Source organism: Monodelphis domestica, chromosome 6, assembly GCF_027887165.1.
Source record: "Monodelphis domestica isolate mMonDom1 chromosome 6, mMonDom1.pri, whole genome shotgun sequence".
Lineage (NCBI taxonomy): Eukaryota > Metazoa > Chordata > Mammalia > Didelphimorphia > Didelphidae > Monodelphis > Monodelphis domestica.
In genome coordinates this window covers 287,488,116-287,506,000 of record NC_077232.1, presented here as the reverse complement: position 1 = coordinate 287,506,000, position 17,885 = coordinate 287,488,116, and the positions used below count along the sequence as shown (strand labels likewise).

General features: G+C 38.3%; 1 protein-coding gene across 5 annotated transcripts in view; it reads left to right on the top strand.

Annotated features, from left to right (window-relative positions):
• FAM13A (family with sequence similarity 13 member A) overlaps positions 1 to 17,885 on the top strand; it is a 109,519-nt gene that overhangs the window by 69,789 nt on the left and 21,845 nt on the right. For all 5 annotated transcript variants that reach the window (XR_008913034.1, XM_007495697.3, XM_056803322.1 and 2 more), the window contains 3 exons: positions 12,716 to 12,929; positions 13,564 to 13,702; positions 15,381 to 15,462. Coding sequence is in view for 4 of the 5 variants with exons in the window: in XM_007495697.3 (XP_007495759.1) it covers positions 12,716 to 12,929; positions 13,564 to 13,702; positions 15,381 to 15,462 (435 nt within the window). In the remaining variant the exon portion in view is untranslated. The remainder of the gene's footprint in view (positions 1 to 12,715; positions 12,930 to 13,563; positions 13,703 to 15,380; positions 15,463 to 17,885) is intronic.

The window sequence follows — 17,885 nt, the reverse complement described above, 5'->3', positions numbered from 1 at the left end:
TATGGCAAATAATTTTTAATGAAGAAAAAGGAAAGTATTTTTCTATTGAGAGATTTAGCAAAACCAATGAACCCACCAAAAAGTATAACATATGTGTATGTATGTGTTTGTATATATGTATCCACACCTGTGGGGACATCCTTCCCTTCAACTCTGCAAAGGAGGTTGAGGAAATATCTCCTTATAGCTCTTCTTTGTGGTCAAACTTGTTCTTTGCAACATATCCTTTTTAAAAAATGCTTTGTGATTCTTTAATTTTCATTTTTATAATAATTGTGTTTTTTTCTTGGTTCTGAATACTTTATATAACTCCTCTGTGGTTCTCCATATTAATTTTATTTATTATTGCTCAAAGCACAATAACATTCTATTCTATTCATGTGCCTCAGTTTGGTTAGCCAACCGTCTACTTGGTTTCTACAAAAATGTTACCATGAAATATGCTGCGATTACAAATGTTTATTATTTTATTACAAATAATAATAGCAAGCATTTACATAATTTTAAGTTTTAAGGTTTACAAAGTGCTTTTACATATAATCTCATTTGATCTTAGAACTGGCACAGTTATCCCCATTTTACAGATGATGAAACTAAGATTTAGAGGGCTCAAATAACATTCCAAGGATCATATAGCTAGTATATATTAGAGGATAGACAGAGCACTGCAACAACTAGCTGTCTGTTTTGGTATATATGAGCCTTTCTCTTTGTGACCTCCTTAGAATATATGTCCAGATGTGCAATTTCTGAGTCACTTTCTGAACATACTTTATTTGCAGAAATCTAAATTGCTGTACAGAATGATTATACAGCTCTTCAAATAATAGTTTTTTTGTTTGTTTTGTTTGTTTTTGTTTTTTTACAATCCCTCCAATATTGACTGGTCTTGTCTTATAGTTTTCTTGGTGTGAAGTTAAATCTCAAGATTATTTTGATTTGAATTTCTGTTATTATTAGTATTCATAGCATTCTTTCATATGATTGTTAATGGTTTACAGTTCTTTTGAGAACTATCCTTTTGACTGCTTGTCTATAGAGGAATGGCTTTTATGTGAGATGTTTATATATCTTAGCTACTAAATCCTTATCTGAGAAATTTGATATAGAGATTCTTTTTTTCATTCAATTTGTTCTCTTCTAATTCCTGATGTATTTATTTCATTTGTGCAAATACTCTTCAATTACGTGTGATAAATTATATCTTTTATCTTTTGATTCTATCCCCTGTTTGGTTAAAAATTAATACCACACCCACATCTGTGAAAGTAATATGATTTCTTTTCTAATTTTCTGTGACATCTTTAGTAATCAAAAGTATGCACCTATTTTGAATTTATTTTGAATTTTATTTATTTGATATATATATATATGAATGAATATAATATGAATGAAATAACAGAAGATCTTGGTCTAATATCTTCCAGATTAATTTCTAGTTCTTGTTAAATAAGGAATTCTTTCCCAAGTTATTTGTTTTCATATTTATCAAATACAGGATTATTGAGTTTTATGGTTTCTGGTTTCATTAACCTTCTTTGCTATTTTTTAATCAGTACTTAATGGTTTTGATGACTACTGCTTTATAAATGTTTGAGTGCTATTCCTTCTTATTCCCTACCTTTCTTCATTATTTCTCTTGATATCCTAGATCTTTTGTTTTTCATAGTGAATTTTATTTTTTTTTCCAAGTCCTGAGAAGTATACTTTTGGTAATTTGATATAACATTAAAACCGTAAATCATCTTTTGGTAATATTTTCATCTTTGTTATATTGATGTAGTCCATCTAGAAGTACTAAATATAACTCCACCTATTAAATTTGTCTTTTTAAATTTTCTTTTAGGAGAATTTTGTGATTGATTCTATTCTGGTATTAAGTCTGCTTTACTGGATTGCTTCTCTCCCCAAATATTTCATGCATGTTAGTGATTGACATTGAATTTACCTCTCCATTATTGCCTCCTGGATTTTATTATTCTTTATAAATACTATTCACTTTTTTCTGTTTCGTTTTATAAGGCTTTTTAACTTTAGTGGAGCTATTAATTGCCTCAATTAGCTTTTTTTCTCTGATTAACTAAGATTATGTAAAGCATCATATCATCAACAAATAGATATTTTTGGTCCCCTCATAAATTACCTGTATTTAAACCTTTAATTTATTTCTCTTTTCTTATTGTTAACATTTCTCAAACTATGTCAAATATAGTGTGGAGAGTGGTCTTCCTTGATTTTCTGTATTTATTGTGAAACGTTCTAGGGCAGTGATGGTGAACCTTTTAGAGACCTCAGAGACCAAGTGCCCAAATTGCAACCCTCTCACCCCCCCCATCCCCCAACAGACAGGGGAGAGAGGAAGTTCTCTTTCATGGAGAAGGGGAAGGGAGCAGCCCCCTGTGCCATAGGTTTGCCAGCATTGCATGTAATGCTTGCTTTTAGGTTTAAATATTTTTAAATGAAATTTAAAAGGTCCCTCTGTGCCTATACTTTGGAAGTTTTTCAGCATACATAAACAGTATACTTTGTCAAAAACTTTTTCTGCATCTATTAATAATCACATTTGGGAATATTTTTATTTTTAATATGATTATGCTCATTATTTTCCTGATTTTTGAATCATTTCTTGAATCCCTGGTATAAATCTAAATTGTTCTTAATGAATCATTTCTTGAATAAATTGCTATAGCCTGTCACGATTTTATTTAAACGTTTTGAATCAGAGACCAGCAAAATAGCACAATAGAAGGAAATTCAAATAGAGCACAGTCATATCCAAAAAAAAAAATCTTAGAAGAGTAAAAGAATGATTGGTAATTGGGAAATCTAGGGAAAAACCACAGGGGGTCATTTTTCTTGCCCAAGATCACAAATTCAGCCCGCCAGCAAATAACTAGGGCAAGATTCAAAGACTCTGTTGCCTGTTGAACCTCTCATTATGATTTGGCTCAGCCAAGAGTAACCAGGTTTGAGATTGTATGGCCAGGGATCGTTTACAGTTCTCCCATTCTGAACCTGTAGAGCTTTCCAGCTAAATGAAGGAGCAATTGTTTGTTTGCTGGATCTCTAACTCAAGGATAAATCTGTGGTGGTTTTGCCTAACCTTGGGAGTCTGAAGCTTGAAAAGTTCGTTAAGGAGGACATGTGGATTAGACCTGCAAAAGTTTGCAGTATCCTGGTCTGATCCTTAAAGAACATGGCAGTTGAAACTTCCATTGCTGCTGCTACTGCTACTATGATTACCATCACCACTAATAATAATAATAGCTAGCTTTTATGTAATGCCTACTATGTGCCACTAACATAATACCTACTATGTGCTGGGGTCTTTACAAATATTATTTGATCTTCAGAATATCTCTAGGAGGAATATGAAATCAGATCTTTGTCTAACCCTAATATCTTCTAAACTATTTTCTTATTTTCCTAGCTTTCTTCTATTAAACTTTTAAAAAATTCCTTTTAGGAGAATTTTGTAATTGATTCTGTTCTAGTATTAAGTCTGCTCTACTAGGTTGTTCCTCTCGCCAAATATTTCATACATGTTGTAGTTACTGGGATTGAATTTACCTTTTTATTGTTAAATAAGGAATCCTTTACTAAGTAATTTACATTTTAAGGTTGATAAACATTGCATTATTGAATTTTATTGTTTCTCATTCCATTACGATAACCTGCTTTTCTATTTTTTAATCAGTGCCTAATGGTTTTGATGACTACTCCTTTATAAAGTTTGGGTGCTATTCTGTCCTTATTCCTATCTCTGTTGCTGATGTTATATTTCCTGGCTGTTATATTTTTTACTCCTCTTGCATATCTTTTTTCTGGGGTATTCAAAAAGGAAATAATCTCTTTAGATCTGGTTTTCTTTCTGATTATATTTTGAATGCCCCTTTACTGTTGAATGTCTATCTCATTTCATGTTAAGCTCAGATTTGCAGAGTAGGTCACCTTGGGCTGTATTTTGAATTCCATTGATCTTCAGAGTATATTTTCCTTTTCCCTACTATATTTTCTGGTGGGTTTTTCACCTAGTCACTTGCAAAATTTGTGGTTTCATGATGCAGTTGTTAAATATAATTTCTTTTTTTTTTTAAACCCTTATCTTCCATCTTGGAATCAATACTGTGTATTGGCTCCAAGGCAGAAGAGTGGTAAGGGCTAGGCCATGGGGATCAAGTGACTTGCCCAGGGTCACCCAGCTGGGAAGTGTCTGAGGCCAGATTTGAACCTAGGACCTCCCGTCTCTAGGCCTGACTCTCAATCCACTGAACTACCCAGTTGCCTCCTTAAATATAACTTCTAATGGGTCTTGAAAGTTGTGGCCTTGAGGTTTTTTCTGGAGGCAATTTATTAATTCTTTCAGCTGACCCTTGGTTTTCTGTGTTCAGAAACTATGGGCAGTTTTCTTACATTATTTCTTAGATTCGGGCTTTTTGATTTGTATTCTTCTGGGAGATCTATTAGGTTGTCTCTGTGCATCCTGTCTTTGAGATTAGTGCTTTGCTTTATAGAAATCACATTTTCCTTTAATATTACTGCATTTTGCTTCTCTTCATCTAGATTGTCATTTTTTCTGTATATATTTCACTCCCAGTTAGTTGTGTTTTTGTTTCTTAAATGAAATTTACCACCATAGATTCAGGTTTTTTCCTATTCTACCAATTATTTCTAATGAACCAGGTATAAATTCTGCTTTCATAATTCTCACCTTTTTAAGAAAATTACTCAGGAACTGTATGTTTGTTGTCTCATGCTCTTCTCCAAATCCACAGGGTCCTCTGCCTCATGCAGTGTGGACTCATTCTGCTCTGTTTTGCAATATTTACTGATAGATGCCTACCCTTGTTTACTAAATTTGAGGCTGTATTTCTTTCATGCATCATTTTCCCTGTTGGCTTCTCTGGCTATCTGCAAATTCTTTGGGTGTTTCACTCCTGAGATCTTGGCGCATTTCTGTCTTCCCCCTCTCTCGCACTAGATGTCTTCCTGTCCTCTGATGGTGGTTTCCGCGGGGCTTGGATCTCAGATTTCCTCAGCCTATCCCACCTGGACCATTCACAATGCACCAGCTGAGGTCTCCCTGCCGAGTGACACGTAGGGCGACAGAACTAAGCTGCACTAGATGCTGGCCTCTCCCCTGCCTTACTGAGGGCCTCAGCCGCCGACGCCATCTTTCCCATTCCCTGCCTTCTTTGATTCTCCGACCATGATGCTGCGATCGCAGCCTGGGCCAGTTTGGACTGTTGGGAGCCTCCATCTCCACCTACTGGGAACAGATGGGCGTAGGGCACGGAGTGCAGGTCTTTCACCAGCCTGGCCACACTCTGTTCCTCCCCTCTTGCCATGCTGCCACACTGCTGATTTTCAAGGCTTTAGCCAGTTTCTGTAGTTTGGAATTTGGATTTCCAGGCACTGAGCAGAGGGAGGGATGTGTTTTGTTGCTTGTGCAACATCAGTGCCGAGTGAGTGCAAGTTAGGTGCTAGTTCATTGGTGTCCTAGCTAGCTGCAATTATGTTCTCTCCAGTGAATACATGTTGCTTTGGGGGCATTTGAGAGGTCATGAGGACTAGAGACCGTCCGGTCTGCCACTTGCCCTTCCCAAACATCCTCCTCCTCCCAGTCATGCCAGCCCACAACCAACGCGTCGCTCTCTCACATCCCTTTCCAACAAATCTCTGAGCCCGTCAGGCCTGCTGTCCTCGCCTTTCTCTCCTGCACTCCCTTCCCTCCTCAGACGCTGCCTCCCACTGGTCCAGGCTCTCACGGTGCTGTTGCAGTGGGCCGCTGGTGGGACCCTCTACCTGAGGTCCTCCCCACTCCAGGCCACCCTCTGCCCCGCTGCACACTGACCTGCCTGCTTAACTCCAGTGGTTCCCCAGGATCTCCTCGATCAAAGAGAAAATGCGCTTTCCACATACACAATTCTTTCCATTTTTCTTTTTTTTTTAAACCTTCACCTTCCATCTTGGAATCAATACAGTGTATCGCTTCCGAGGCAGAAGAGCGGTAAGGGCTAGGCCATGGGGGTCAAGTGACTTGCCCAGGGTCACCCAGCTGGGAAGTGTCTGAGGCCAGATTTGAACACAGAGCCCCCCCCCCCCACCCCAGGCCTGACTCAATCCACTGAGCCACCCAGCTGCCCCCTCCATTTTCCTTATCTTGCCTCCGCCCCACATACTCTTCCAGCCAGGGCTGCGGGCCTCTCCGTTCTTCCAGCATCTAGAAATTCTCAGCCTCTCTCTGAGCCTGCCTCACTGCTCTCTGCCAGCCTCTCTGTTGTTCTTCAAGTCCCATCTAGACACGCAGCTCCTCTCTGGTCTCTTGAACCATGCCACTGACTTATGTAACAAGACGAGACTAGAGGAGATGGGAGCGTAAAGCAGACGCCTGACCTTTCTTGAATTACCGTCAAATTAATTAACCATTTGAGGCTCACGACGGGAGCACCCGACAGAATTGGGGTCTGGGTCCCCTCCCCCCACGAGGAGGCCAAGACCAGAGGGCCATGAGTTGGTGGTGGGTGCAGGGTGCGAGGCTGGGGAGAGCGCGCCCGTGGGTGTGTCCGACCCCCTGTAGACCGCTCCGAGGCATCGATAGCCCATTTGTGCGTCATCGAGTGCAGGACGCAGGAGCCTGTGTTTTTTCCAAGGTAGCCTGTGCGTGCCTTGTTTGTACATAGTTGTTTGCTGGTGATCTTCTTCATTAGACTGTGAGCTCTTTGAAACGAGGGCCATTTTATTTGCTTTTTGCCTTTCTTGGCATCTTCAGGGATTAGCTTCGGCTTCTAACGTGTGGCGGGGACTTCAAGGCAGCCATTATCCCCAGCGGAAATGTGTCGGCGAGTAGACTTGGTCAAGTGAGGCCCTGGGGCAAGTGGCACGTGACCATCCCAGCTCTGCCCCCAGAAGAGCTTGAGGCAATATCCCCACCACTGACTGCCAGGGGGGTTCTGGGCCCCTAAGGAAAGGCGGGTCTCTCCTGCCGCAAGCAAGGGAGTGCCCAGCACCAGAACAAGGAGCGGGTAGGAGCCAACATAATACACCTTACCCTGGGAGCAGAGCCAAGATGGCGGCTTAGGAGAGGCGAAAGCTGAAACTGCTCTGACAGACCTTCCAAGAAACCTTTACCTTCCATCTTAGGACACTTTGTATTGGCTTCAAGGCAGAAGAGCAGTAAGGGCTAGGGATTAAGTGACTTGCCTAGGGACATTCAGCTAGGAAATGTCTGCGGCCACATTTGAACCCAGAACTTCCTGTCTTCCGGCCTGGTTCTCTATCCACTGAGCCACCCAGCGGCCTCCTATCAACTGTATTCTTTAACAGAATAATTGAAGAAAAACACCTATCAGTCAGGCTAGGGCAGAGTGGGACCTGCTGGTTCACTGAGCTTGTTTTTCTCCGTTCTTCTCCTACTCCTGGGTTAGTGTCCTCAGTAGAACACACAGAGACATGCGTTTCCCGGCTTGTCCATCTGGACAGAATGCCTCTTTCCTGATCTTCCTAGACAGTCACCGAGATGTGGCTGGCACCAGCCACCCTGCTTGTGCCCCTGTCATGGGGGCCCCCCTTCTCTCTGCAGGAAAAAGCCTCCACCCCTCCCTGTCGTGCTGATCTCGCAAGCGTTTCCTCTCTTCCCAAATTGGAAAGAACTACAAATCCCAAAGGGTATTGTGGCCAGCCAGGGGTTCTGTCTAGGATTTGAACCCTAATCCCTTGAATGGCTCTATTGCAGCTCCCTAAGCTGCTCATCAACGTTTCCTTTCTTGCTTCCAATCTGCTACTACTGTCGGGTATTTTAAATGTGAAAAACATTGGTTATATCTTAACTTAGATATAGCCCAATGCACAAGGAAAGCATTAATTCTTCATGTGAGCTATTTATATCCTTAAGCATTCTGATCTAACTGTTAAAACAAAATTGAGTTGTTTGGTTTTTACTTTTGAAATACAATAAAAATTACTTTTTGAAGCCCAACATCTTTTCACTCTACTCAGAAATAATTTTCCTATAAACCCATTTGTTCCTTATTACAAGCATATAGATTATAAGATAGGATCTTGCATAAACCAGAAGTCTTTTAAAATTTTTATATTTATTGGATAAAGAATTTATGAATAACAAGAGAGAATTTTTAATATATTAAATTGAGTTTTGTACAAATAAAACTAACATAGCCCTGATTAGAAGGAAAGCAGTAAGTAAATTGGAAAACAAAATTGTATAGACAATTTCTCTGACAGAAGTCTTATAACCAGAAGTCTTGAATGAATTCTAATAGACCCAGAGAAGCTGTTAGACAACATCTTCATCCCCTCCCTCTCGGCGTCTAGGGTAAGAGCTTTCATAGTTACAGGTAGCTCCTCAATTAGAGTGGGCTCGAACTGGGGACAGGATGGTGGGGACGCCCTTGTGTGGGATACAGATGGTGAAGGGATAACGTGTCACTCCTGATTCCTAGAAGGCTTTTCTTGAGTTTCTAGTTGGTGTTCTTTTATGGTGCAGGACATCATGCTTTCGAAAGCTGCTGCCTTCCTCAAGCAGTTATTTTGGGGGGGGATCAATCTGTATTTATTTTCCGTGTCTCTTAGTGGTCCAGTCTCTCCGATGATGAAACAAAAACTCTCTCTCTGCCCCCAGGAATCTCCCAAACTTGGAGTTCTTTGAAGCTCCTTCATGACTGAAATACCTTCAGTTTTATAAAGCCCCTCATGATGTGGCCAACCCGTTGTGCCACCTAATCAGCTATGTTTTTTCTCAGACTACACAGGAAGGTTTACATCTTATAGAGATCTCTAGTGGTAGCCCATCTGGTTTGCCCATTTTAAGTTTCATCGTGCCCTCATTTGGATTAAAGAATTGAGATAGAAGTATGGGCATATCCTTTTAAGTAATAACTAGTATTTGAATCTTTATTACATTATTAAACCAAGAGATTAAAGCAAGGACAATGTGTTTGTGCATCTTCTCGTGGTCCGAATTGCAGTTTTTCAGTGTTATCACATGCTCCATAGCAGATGGACTTTTCATGCCTGGTCTGCAAAACTGATTAATGATAAAACAGTTGTTCTTGTTTCTCATAACTGAGACACATAACAGTTTAATGATGCTATTTTTAAGAAGATAGTTGCCTTTACGAACCTTTCTGATATGTCATGTTTTATGCACCTGTGTCCCCCTGTGTCTAGAATTGATTACTGAGCATATCTTACCTGGAACCCATCTGGAGCACACTAAGCAGCATAAAAACACTCTTGTTGTTCTATAGTAAATGAAATGAATTCTTGGGAATAAATCTAATTAATGGTAGATGGTCTTATATTCTTAGCTGTAGTGATTTTCTTATAAGGGCTAGTCAGATCTTTTGATCAAGAGGGTTCTGCTAACTTGAGATCATCTTAAATGATAGAAAATGCTTCTCTCTCTCTCGATTCAACAGCAAATTAGAGGATTTAGTGTCCTCAGACTATAGATGTAAGCACCTTTCAACACGAATAATTTCAGCATTAATAAGTAGACATTTTAAACCAACTACAGTGTCCACATGCCAATATCAACAGCCAGCTTCTCTTTTGCCAGTGCCCTCTGGCCTTGATAGACTTCTTCCCCCCTCCCCCTGAGTTGTTTTGATCCAGCATTGCCCAGGAATTAAGTAATTGTTGCATTACTGTTTAACCTTTTCTACCTCTGATTAGCCATTCTCTTTATTGCATTCCTCAAAACTAAATGGTTTATTATGGCATGTAAAGATTTTTTGATACACCTGAAGAACATCCGAGACTCATTTTGACAGTACCCTTTTCTGAAATATTATTTTTCCTTTTGAAATCTGACTCCCCTTTCTTCTTGCTACTCCTCTTTTACTTTCTTCAAATCAGCTAACATTTTATTGACGCCTAGGCACTGTGCTAGGCCCTGGGTAGTATAGATGAACAAGGGCTCCATCCCTTGGAGAATGTGTAGTCTAGCAATTAAATCTTTTGGGTCATCTTTGTTTTCAAGAAGGAAACAAAAATACCTCCTTTACTGAGAATGAAAAACCAGCTTGCCCAGGTTTGACCCTGTTTACACTGTGGTCTGTAATGCTTTAGAGCATTGGATTACATTGTAGGCCAAAGTCTACAAAAGAACTAAGGCTCATGTACCTCATTCCTTATTAGTCATGGGTTTATTTGTAAATGTTACATATAGAAAACATACTCGAATACTATATTCTTCTTTAGTTTCCTCTTATAAAATAGGCAGGAGTGTATACTTATCAAGCCACTTTTCCCCCCAAAACAAGTTATAATAATGTATCTCATTGAGTAAAGCTTTTATGCATTTCAAGAATGTGCCAGGAACACAGTAGCCCAAATTACAAGTGTTTCTGTGGTTTGAAAAATCAATTGACATTTAAGGTCATAGAATGGAACATTACACATTTATAAAGTAAAAGCTAATTTCACTTATTTTGTAGGTTACCAATCATTAAAAACTAGCACACCATATGGTTTCTTTGAAGAGATCTCTATGAATGATCATATTTTTAATATGCAGATAAAAACATATAAAATGAAACATTCATATCAAAGGAGGGAATTTATGTTGAAGTTTTTCTTGCAAGTTCTTCTGAGACAAATATATACATGTGTCCTTTGTCATTGTGAGGATCTTTGGGGTTTTTTAAATTTAACTAGGGGAATTGGTCTAGGGAGATCCTCAATCAGAATGTGAAATTATAGGGCATGAGCCTTAGTTTGGAAGCCTCTGAAGGAGGCTTCTTACTGATCGCCTCTAAAATGATTGGCTGTCTAGGATTCAGGTAGGTGAACCTTTGTCAAAGGAGCTACCCCATTCTGTGATCTACAAAGGCAAACTTATGACTAGCTCTGTCTCTTTGGCACTCCTCTTGTTCAGAAGAAGGTTCAGTGTTGCCTCACTTCCACAGAAATGAATGACTAATTTAATTCCAGGAGGATAGGGATGAGTAGCAGCAGTTCTTTATTGAAGATATCCACATTTAGTTCACCTTTTCACTCCATTATAACCCTTGGTGTACAGTTTGTTGTAGCAGAAACTATTAAAGAAGTGAGCCTTCTCTGGGACAGTGTCCATTACCTGGTCTACTTACCTCGTCATCACCTGGTCATCGAGCCAGTTCTGCCCATATGGGGTACCCATGGTCATCCCTTGCCCCCTTAGGCACAGAAGCCACATGAAAACCTCACATGAAAACCTAGCTCTTTTCTAGAAGGTGCAGAGAGCTCTTGCTGGAAAATGTCCTCTGATTTTATTACTACTTTGTGCAAAGAGAGGTGCGGCTGCCACAGATCTGAAAGGATTTATCTATGATGCTCTGTAACATAGGTTGCCTGTTCATCTCAAAAGGAGAAGGGAAAAAAAGGAGAAAAAATGGTAAAAAAGGAACTCAGAAAAACCAGACCATTCTATCTGCCATTTCTAACATTACATGTATTATTCTTTCCTCGTAGTCTCCACTCCTCACCTCTACAAAGAAAGGAAAGAGATGTATTTTTTCACTTCTTCCCCCATTATAATTACATATGTAATCATTCAGGGCAAAGGGAGGGCTGACCACAAAACTCTCTAAGAATTGTAGTTCTTCCCCGTTTGAGAGGAAAAATAAATTCATGGGACGTTAGCCTTCAAAAAGGGAAGGAGGTAAAATTTAGCTCACAAGGGCCACAAGGAGAGAAGAGCAGCTGTGAGTGAAACAGGACATGACTAGCGGGGCAACTGTGGAAGCCAGTGAGCAGGATAATCTGCAGTTCTTATTTTCAGAGCCAGGAGAGGTAACCTCTTCATGAACAAACACAGAGCTGTGTGAACAAAGAAGAGTGCTGAGGGAAAATAAGATAGGAGGAAAAAGAGTTTCCTTTTTATCCTTTTAAAGGATAAAAAAAAAAAGCTTTTATCCTGTCCTGCCTTCCACTTTTTGGAGTTTTTAAAGATATTATCGGAAGACTACCTTTAACAGATTTTTAATACTAATTTTATAAACATCAGTGTCTGATCTTGTCTTTTAAGTCACCTGGTGTCCTTAGTTTATGACTTGAAAGTGTGGGAGAACAATAAGAACCGCTTAGAAAGAGGAACCTTTCTTGGTAAAGGGGCTGGAAGCATATAGCACGAGTTATTTTATTATTTTATAGGAGTAAAATCACTATACATGCAGACCCTTTTGCGTAAATTTACCTGATGGACATGAATCAAAATTACACAAACTTTGTTTGGGTGGCTTTTTTCCCCCTTTCCTTTTGACACTGTTGAAGTCATTATGTATGTTATTTCTTTGATTCTGCTTACTTCACTCCGAATCAGTTCATCATTCCAGGCTTCTTTGAATTCATGTTAATTACTTATTATAATATGGCATAATTCTGTTACATTCACGTCCCACAATATGTTTAACCATTCCCTAGTCAGTGAGAATCCACTTTGTTTCCAATTCTTTACTATAATAATAATAAAAAAAAAAGCTGCTGTTGGATTGATGATTTAATTTGGTTTTCAGATCCTTTTTTGAGAACATGGAGAGGTGGGTGTGATCTATTGAACTTAATGGTGACTTGGGTTAACACTGCGGTATGCATCTCTAAAACTGAATAAGTTGTTTGGATGATGAGGTAGTTGTATTAGGCAAGGTGGACATAACTTGGAAAAAAATAGTCTTCAGCTAAAATGTAACCCATTACCCCTGTTCATTTTCAGAGCCCATTCCTACTTTGTCCTCATGGCGGTGTGGCAGCATTGATTCAGATGAAGCCCGCCTTTCCCCACAGGCAGGGCGCCTGATTCGCCAGCTTCTAGATGAAGACAGTGATCCCATGCTGTCCCCTCGATTCTATGCTTATGGGCAGAGCCAGCAGTACCTGGATGACACGGAAGTGCCTCCTTCCCCCCCCAATTCACATTCTTTCATGAGGTATTCTTTGGTTTACTGATGATCCTATGAATCATCCCCACAGTATTAGCAAGGGGGGGAATACAGGTTTCTCAGACTGACTAGTAAATAGTAACAAAAGAAACCCCAGAAAAAATGGAAACTCTTTGCTAACATGAAGAATAAACATAGAATTCTTCACTCCCTTGTTTAGAAAAAGTCATCTCCTCTTCTTGTTCCCTTCCTTCCTAAATGAAGCCCATTGAAAGGTCTCTCTCTTTCCTCATGGGCTTGACACTCCTTTCCCCCTCACAAGAACATAGGTTTTATTGAGTCATAACCCTTTAGAACCATGTCAGAATGTGGCCTAGAATAAACATCACACAGTTGGATTTAAATCCCTCTTTTTCCTAAGAAGTGCCCCAAGTAAAATAAGAAGGGGCCACCATGTCCTCTGTGAGTTAGGGAAAGAAGTCATGAAAATGGCAGTCATCTCCATTTTTCAGTAGGAAACAGGGTTCCTAAGGCTACAGTTAATAATTAATTTCATTTCTTTCAAGGGATCAGAGCAAAGTAAAAACTCTGAATATATGCCATATGGCATGCACCTTTCCACAGTTTTAGTGCCTTTTTGGAATCCTTTTTGGAATGCAGTCTTTTTTTATGTTTTCCTTAGGAGACGGAGCTGCTCTTTGGGATCTTATGATGATTACCAAGAAGACCTAACACTTGCACAGCTAACTCGACGGATTCAAAGCATTAAGAAAAAGATCAGGAAGTTTGAAGACAGATTTGAAGAAGAAAGGAAATACAAAGTAGGTTTCTACATATACCTCTCTCTAACCTTTACTTCCAAACTCACTGTTGATAGCAGTAAGAAGAAAACAACAAAAACAGTAAGACAACACCCTCCAATTAATGGAGATTTCTAGTGGATTCCATTCCATAAAATCAAATAAAAATTGAAATGCCTATCAGTGTAGCATATAATCAGGAGCTACTCTTTAACTGCCATTTGGCCTGCTTAGACCAATCCCCAAAGGGTGGTCTACTTTTTCCTTCAGAGTTCTAGGCATAATCTGAGGGATTGGGGGCAACTTCCATCATTCGCCACTAATGAGGCTTCACTGATCTACTGCCCTTCCATGGTTGTCAGTGGAAATCAGTTACTGAATCAGACTGATTGGCTTTTAGAAGGTAATATCTATTAAGGTGATATTATGAGAACAGTTTATATAAAACATCTACAGACTTTTGAAGCTGTGACTCATTCATTCATTAATAAAATACAGAAACAAGGGAAATTGGACTCAAGCTTAGACACAGCTCCTGGAAGCAGAAGACTGCTTGAATTCCCAATATATTCCCCTTAGGAATGGGATAGATTTTCTGCTTTACTCCCAGCATAGTTCTGAATCTGCCTTTACTGGACACATCTAATCTGTGCTGAGATATTGGACACGTTGCCCCTAGCCATTTTTGTCCCAGGGTGTTTCTAGTACACTAATGAAAAGTCCAAATCCTTTGATTTTCTGAAGTTCTTAGGATCTTACTCCAGCCAAGGTGATGGGGAGGCCAAGGCTCTTTTTGCCACTAAGAAATTTCTTCTCATAAATTTTGCTCGAGATTTCCACCATTAAGGTGTTAGGCACTGAAATTTCTACTTCCAGACTAATTTCATGACTTTATATAAAGTCCCATGGAATATAACGAGTTCCTCCCTTCCTGTCCTAAACCACTCCTAACAATTTCTGTCATACCCATTTGAAATTTCTTGATTGAACTTAGTTCAAACTTCTCATTGACTTACTTGATGTGTACTGCTTTGTAGGTTACTTTAAGTTGAACAATATAATTAATTGACTCAGTTGATTCTCAACCTTATTATACTAGTTACACAATGTGTTGTGCATCAGCATTTTCTAGGAGTTTTTCTTTGTTCCTTGTTAGTGAGAAGCCAGAGGAGACAAGGTGGGGAAAATATATCTGAATAACATCTGATATTTGGTTAAAACAGCTCAGTATTGTCTTCTTTTGATTTTTATGGAATATAACCTCCAAAAAAAATTTCTATTCACTCTAGCCTTTTAAGTAATCAGGATAAACACAGGAAAGAAACTGTCATGATTTTGAGCTATAGAAACCCTTAATATTCAAGCCACCTGTTTTACTACTCCCTTAAATAGACCAAAACTTAGAAACATAAAGTGGCTGAAAATGACTTACAAAGGGAACACAGTCATACAGTATGAGAAGCATAATTCTAGAGAAAAAGATCAAAAGGATCATAAAATAATTTTGTTAAAGGGGATCCAGGTGAATCATAGCTCATTAAGATAATAAAAAAGCCTCTTGTCGCCTTAGATTTGGCCACACAATTTTATACATTGTCAATATACTTCCTTTTGCTTTATAAAATGAGAAAGGAATGGAGAAAGCTGTTCTGTTTCTTTTTCCAACCTAAAATATTGAATCTAGATTTTCTTCTTTCAGCCTTCTCATAGTGATAAAGTAGCCAACCCAGATGTATTGAAATGGACAAACGACCTTGCAAAATTCCGAAAGCAGCTGAAAGGTAAAAGGTTCAAACTGTATAGCCACCTGGGGGCTATTTATTCAGTCTTGGGGGGGAAACCAAAGCAAGGATATACAAGAGAGTTGAAGATGCCATTCTTATCCCCCCATTTTCCCAAATAAGCCCAATCACAAGAAAACATAGGTCTGCTAAGATGACAGATTCCAAAGAAGGCGTATTATTTATTCAAGTCTTTGTTAGGCACTTCTTTTAGAATCCTACTTCTGTGTCTTGTCATGGTTACCCTGGGTTCTCAAAGGCTGTGCTAGTGGAATTAAAGCTCTAGAAGGACCCATCATATTAGGAGAACTTTAGGTGATATTTCAGGCAGATACTATGCATTTGATGTCTGAAGAAAAGCATAATTTAACTTGAAAACCTTTCTGGGTTGGCTGTAGAGAAATTTTTCTTTTTAGCCTCGAAGACACTATTAAATTCTAAACAACTTTCTATATTTTCTATGTCATTAGAAGGAGTGCATCAACAAAATATCGAAGTACCATTATGATACTTAACTCAGATATAAGTGGTTGAGCTAATTACATCTACATCAGTAGTTCATGTCAGTACAAATCTCCAACTAATCCAAGAGATTTTTAACATTATCAAGGGTTTATATATCTGAATTATTCGATCTAAATAAGCTTTTAAACCCAATCCCATAATTAGATATGAAAAATGGGGTCAGGACAACTGCTAATATGATAAAATGATAATATGATAAAAATAGTAATGTATGTCTATAAACATTAGTTCTTCAAGAATTTGCAATGTTTTATACCCTAACATTTGGTTTATTTTTGTGAAGGTGCCATGCACAGCTAAAATTAATCATATTTCTACTTCCATTCAGTATTTTCTAGAGACCCTCCATACCTATCTTTTCTAAAATTCTATTCAGGTCTTTCTTTTATTTTTAATTTTTTAAAATTAGATTTATCTAGGTCTGAGAGGGGTAAATTCAGGTTCCCTCACTATTATGGCTTTATTGTCTAGTTCTCCTTGCAACTAATTTAAAATTTCCTCCAAGAATTTAGATATTGTGCCATTTAGTACATATATGTTTAGTACTGATATTAATTTGTCTGTGGTACCTTGAGATAAAATGTAATTTTCCTATTTATTTCTTTTAATTAGGTCTCTTTTTTTGCTATTACCTTGTTGAAGATCATAATTAATACCCTTCAGTGGAAGTAGAATAGATTCTGCTTTAGTCCTTTATTATAATGCTGCATGCATCTTTTTCTTTCAAGTAGGTTTCTTATAAATGACATATTTATTGGATTATGGTTTATAATCCATTTTGCTATCCTCTTCTGTTTTTATGGGTGAGTTCATCCCATTGATATTCACAGTTATGGTTGTTAATTTATATATTTCCCTCTATTTTATTCTCTTTATTTTTCCTTCTTTCTCTTTCTTGTTTCCCTTAAATATTCATTTTACATCTGACATCTACCCTTGTTATTATACCCCCTTTCTCTTAGCCACTTCTTGTTTTTCTGCTGGGCGAAATATATTTCTGTTCTGTGTATATGTGTATGTCTATGTGTATTCTTCCCTCTTTTATCTAGTTAAGATGAGAGTAAAGTTCAAGAATCTCCTGTTCCCCCACCCTGCTTCCTATTCCTTGCTGTATAGATTTCTACTTTTACACCAGAACTATGTGAGATAATATACCCCCTCATTCTTTCTCTCACTTCCTCTTTCTTTCACTTTCCATCCTTCTTTTAAGATCGTCAAAATGTGACACAAGCACTCTCAGGTCTTCTGTCTAGTTAGATTGCATCTTAGATGATCCTTGATGATGACAGAGTTCTGAGAGCATATGTATGTTATCTCCCCATATAAAAATGTAAACAGCTTATTCTTGTTTAATCTATTGTGTTTGCTTATTCATGTTTAGCTTTCTGATCTTTTCTTGACTTCTGTGTTTGTGCTTTAGATTTCCTCTGCTCTTTTCTTTAGAAAAATTTAGAAGTCCCCCTTTTCATTGAAGATCCATTTTTTCTTTCACTTCTACTCAGGTTTTTCTGGGTGAATTATTCTTGCCTACATCCCTAGATCTTTTGCCTTCTGCAATATCATATGCTAAACTCTTTTCTTCCTGATGGTGGTAGCTGCTAAATCATATGTGGCCCTGCAGGTGTCTCCTTGGATACATTATTTCTTTTTTTTTTTCTGGCTGCTGGTATAATTTTTGTCTTTGATTTAGGAGCTCTGGATTTTGGATATGATGTTCCTAGGAGTTTTCAGGATAACTTCAGGAAGTGACCATTGGATTCTTTATATTTGCCTTCTGATTGTAAGAGATCTACAGAATTTTCTTTACGATTCTTGAAATATGATGTGGCCTTTCTTTTTTGGTCTTAAATTATCTCTTTCCAATCTGTTTTCTAAGACAGTTGTTTTTGTTATAAAAT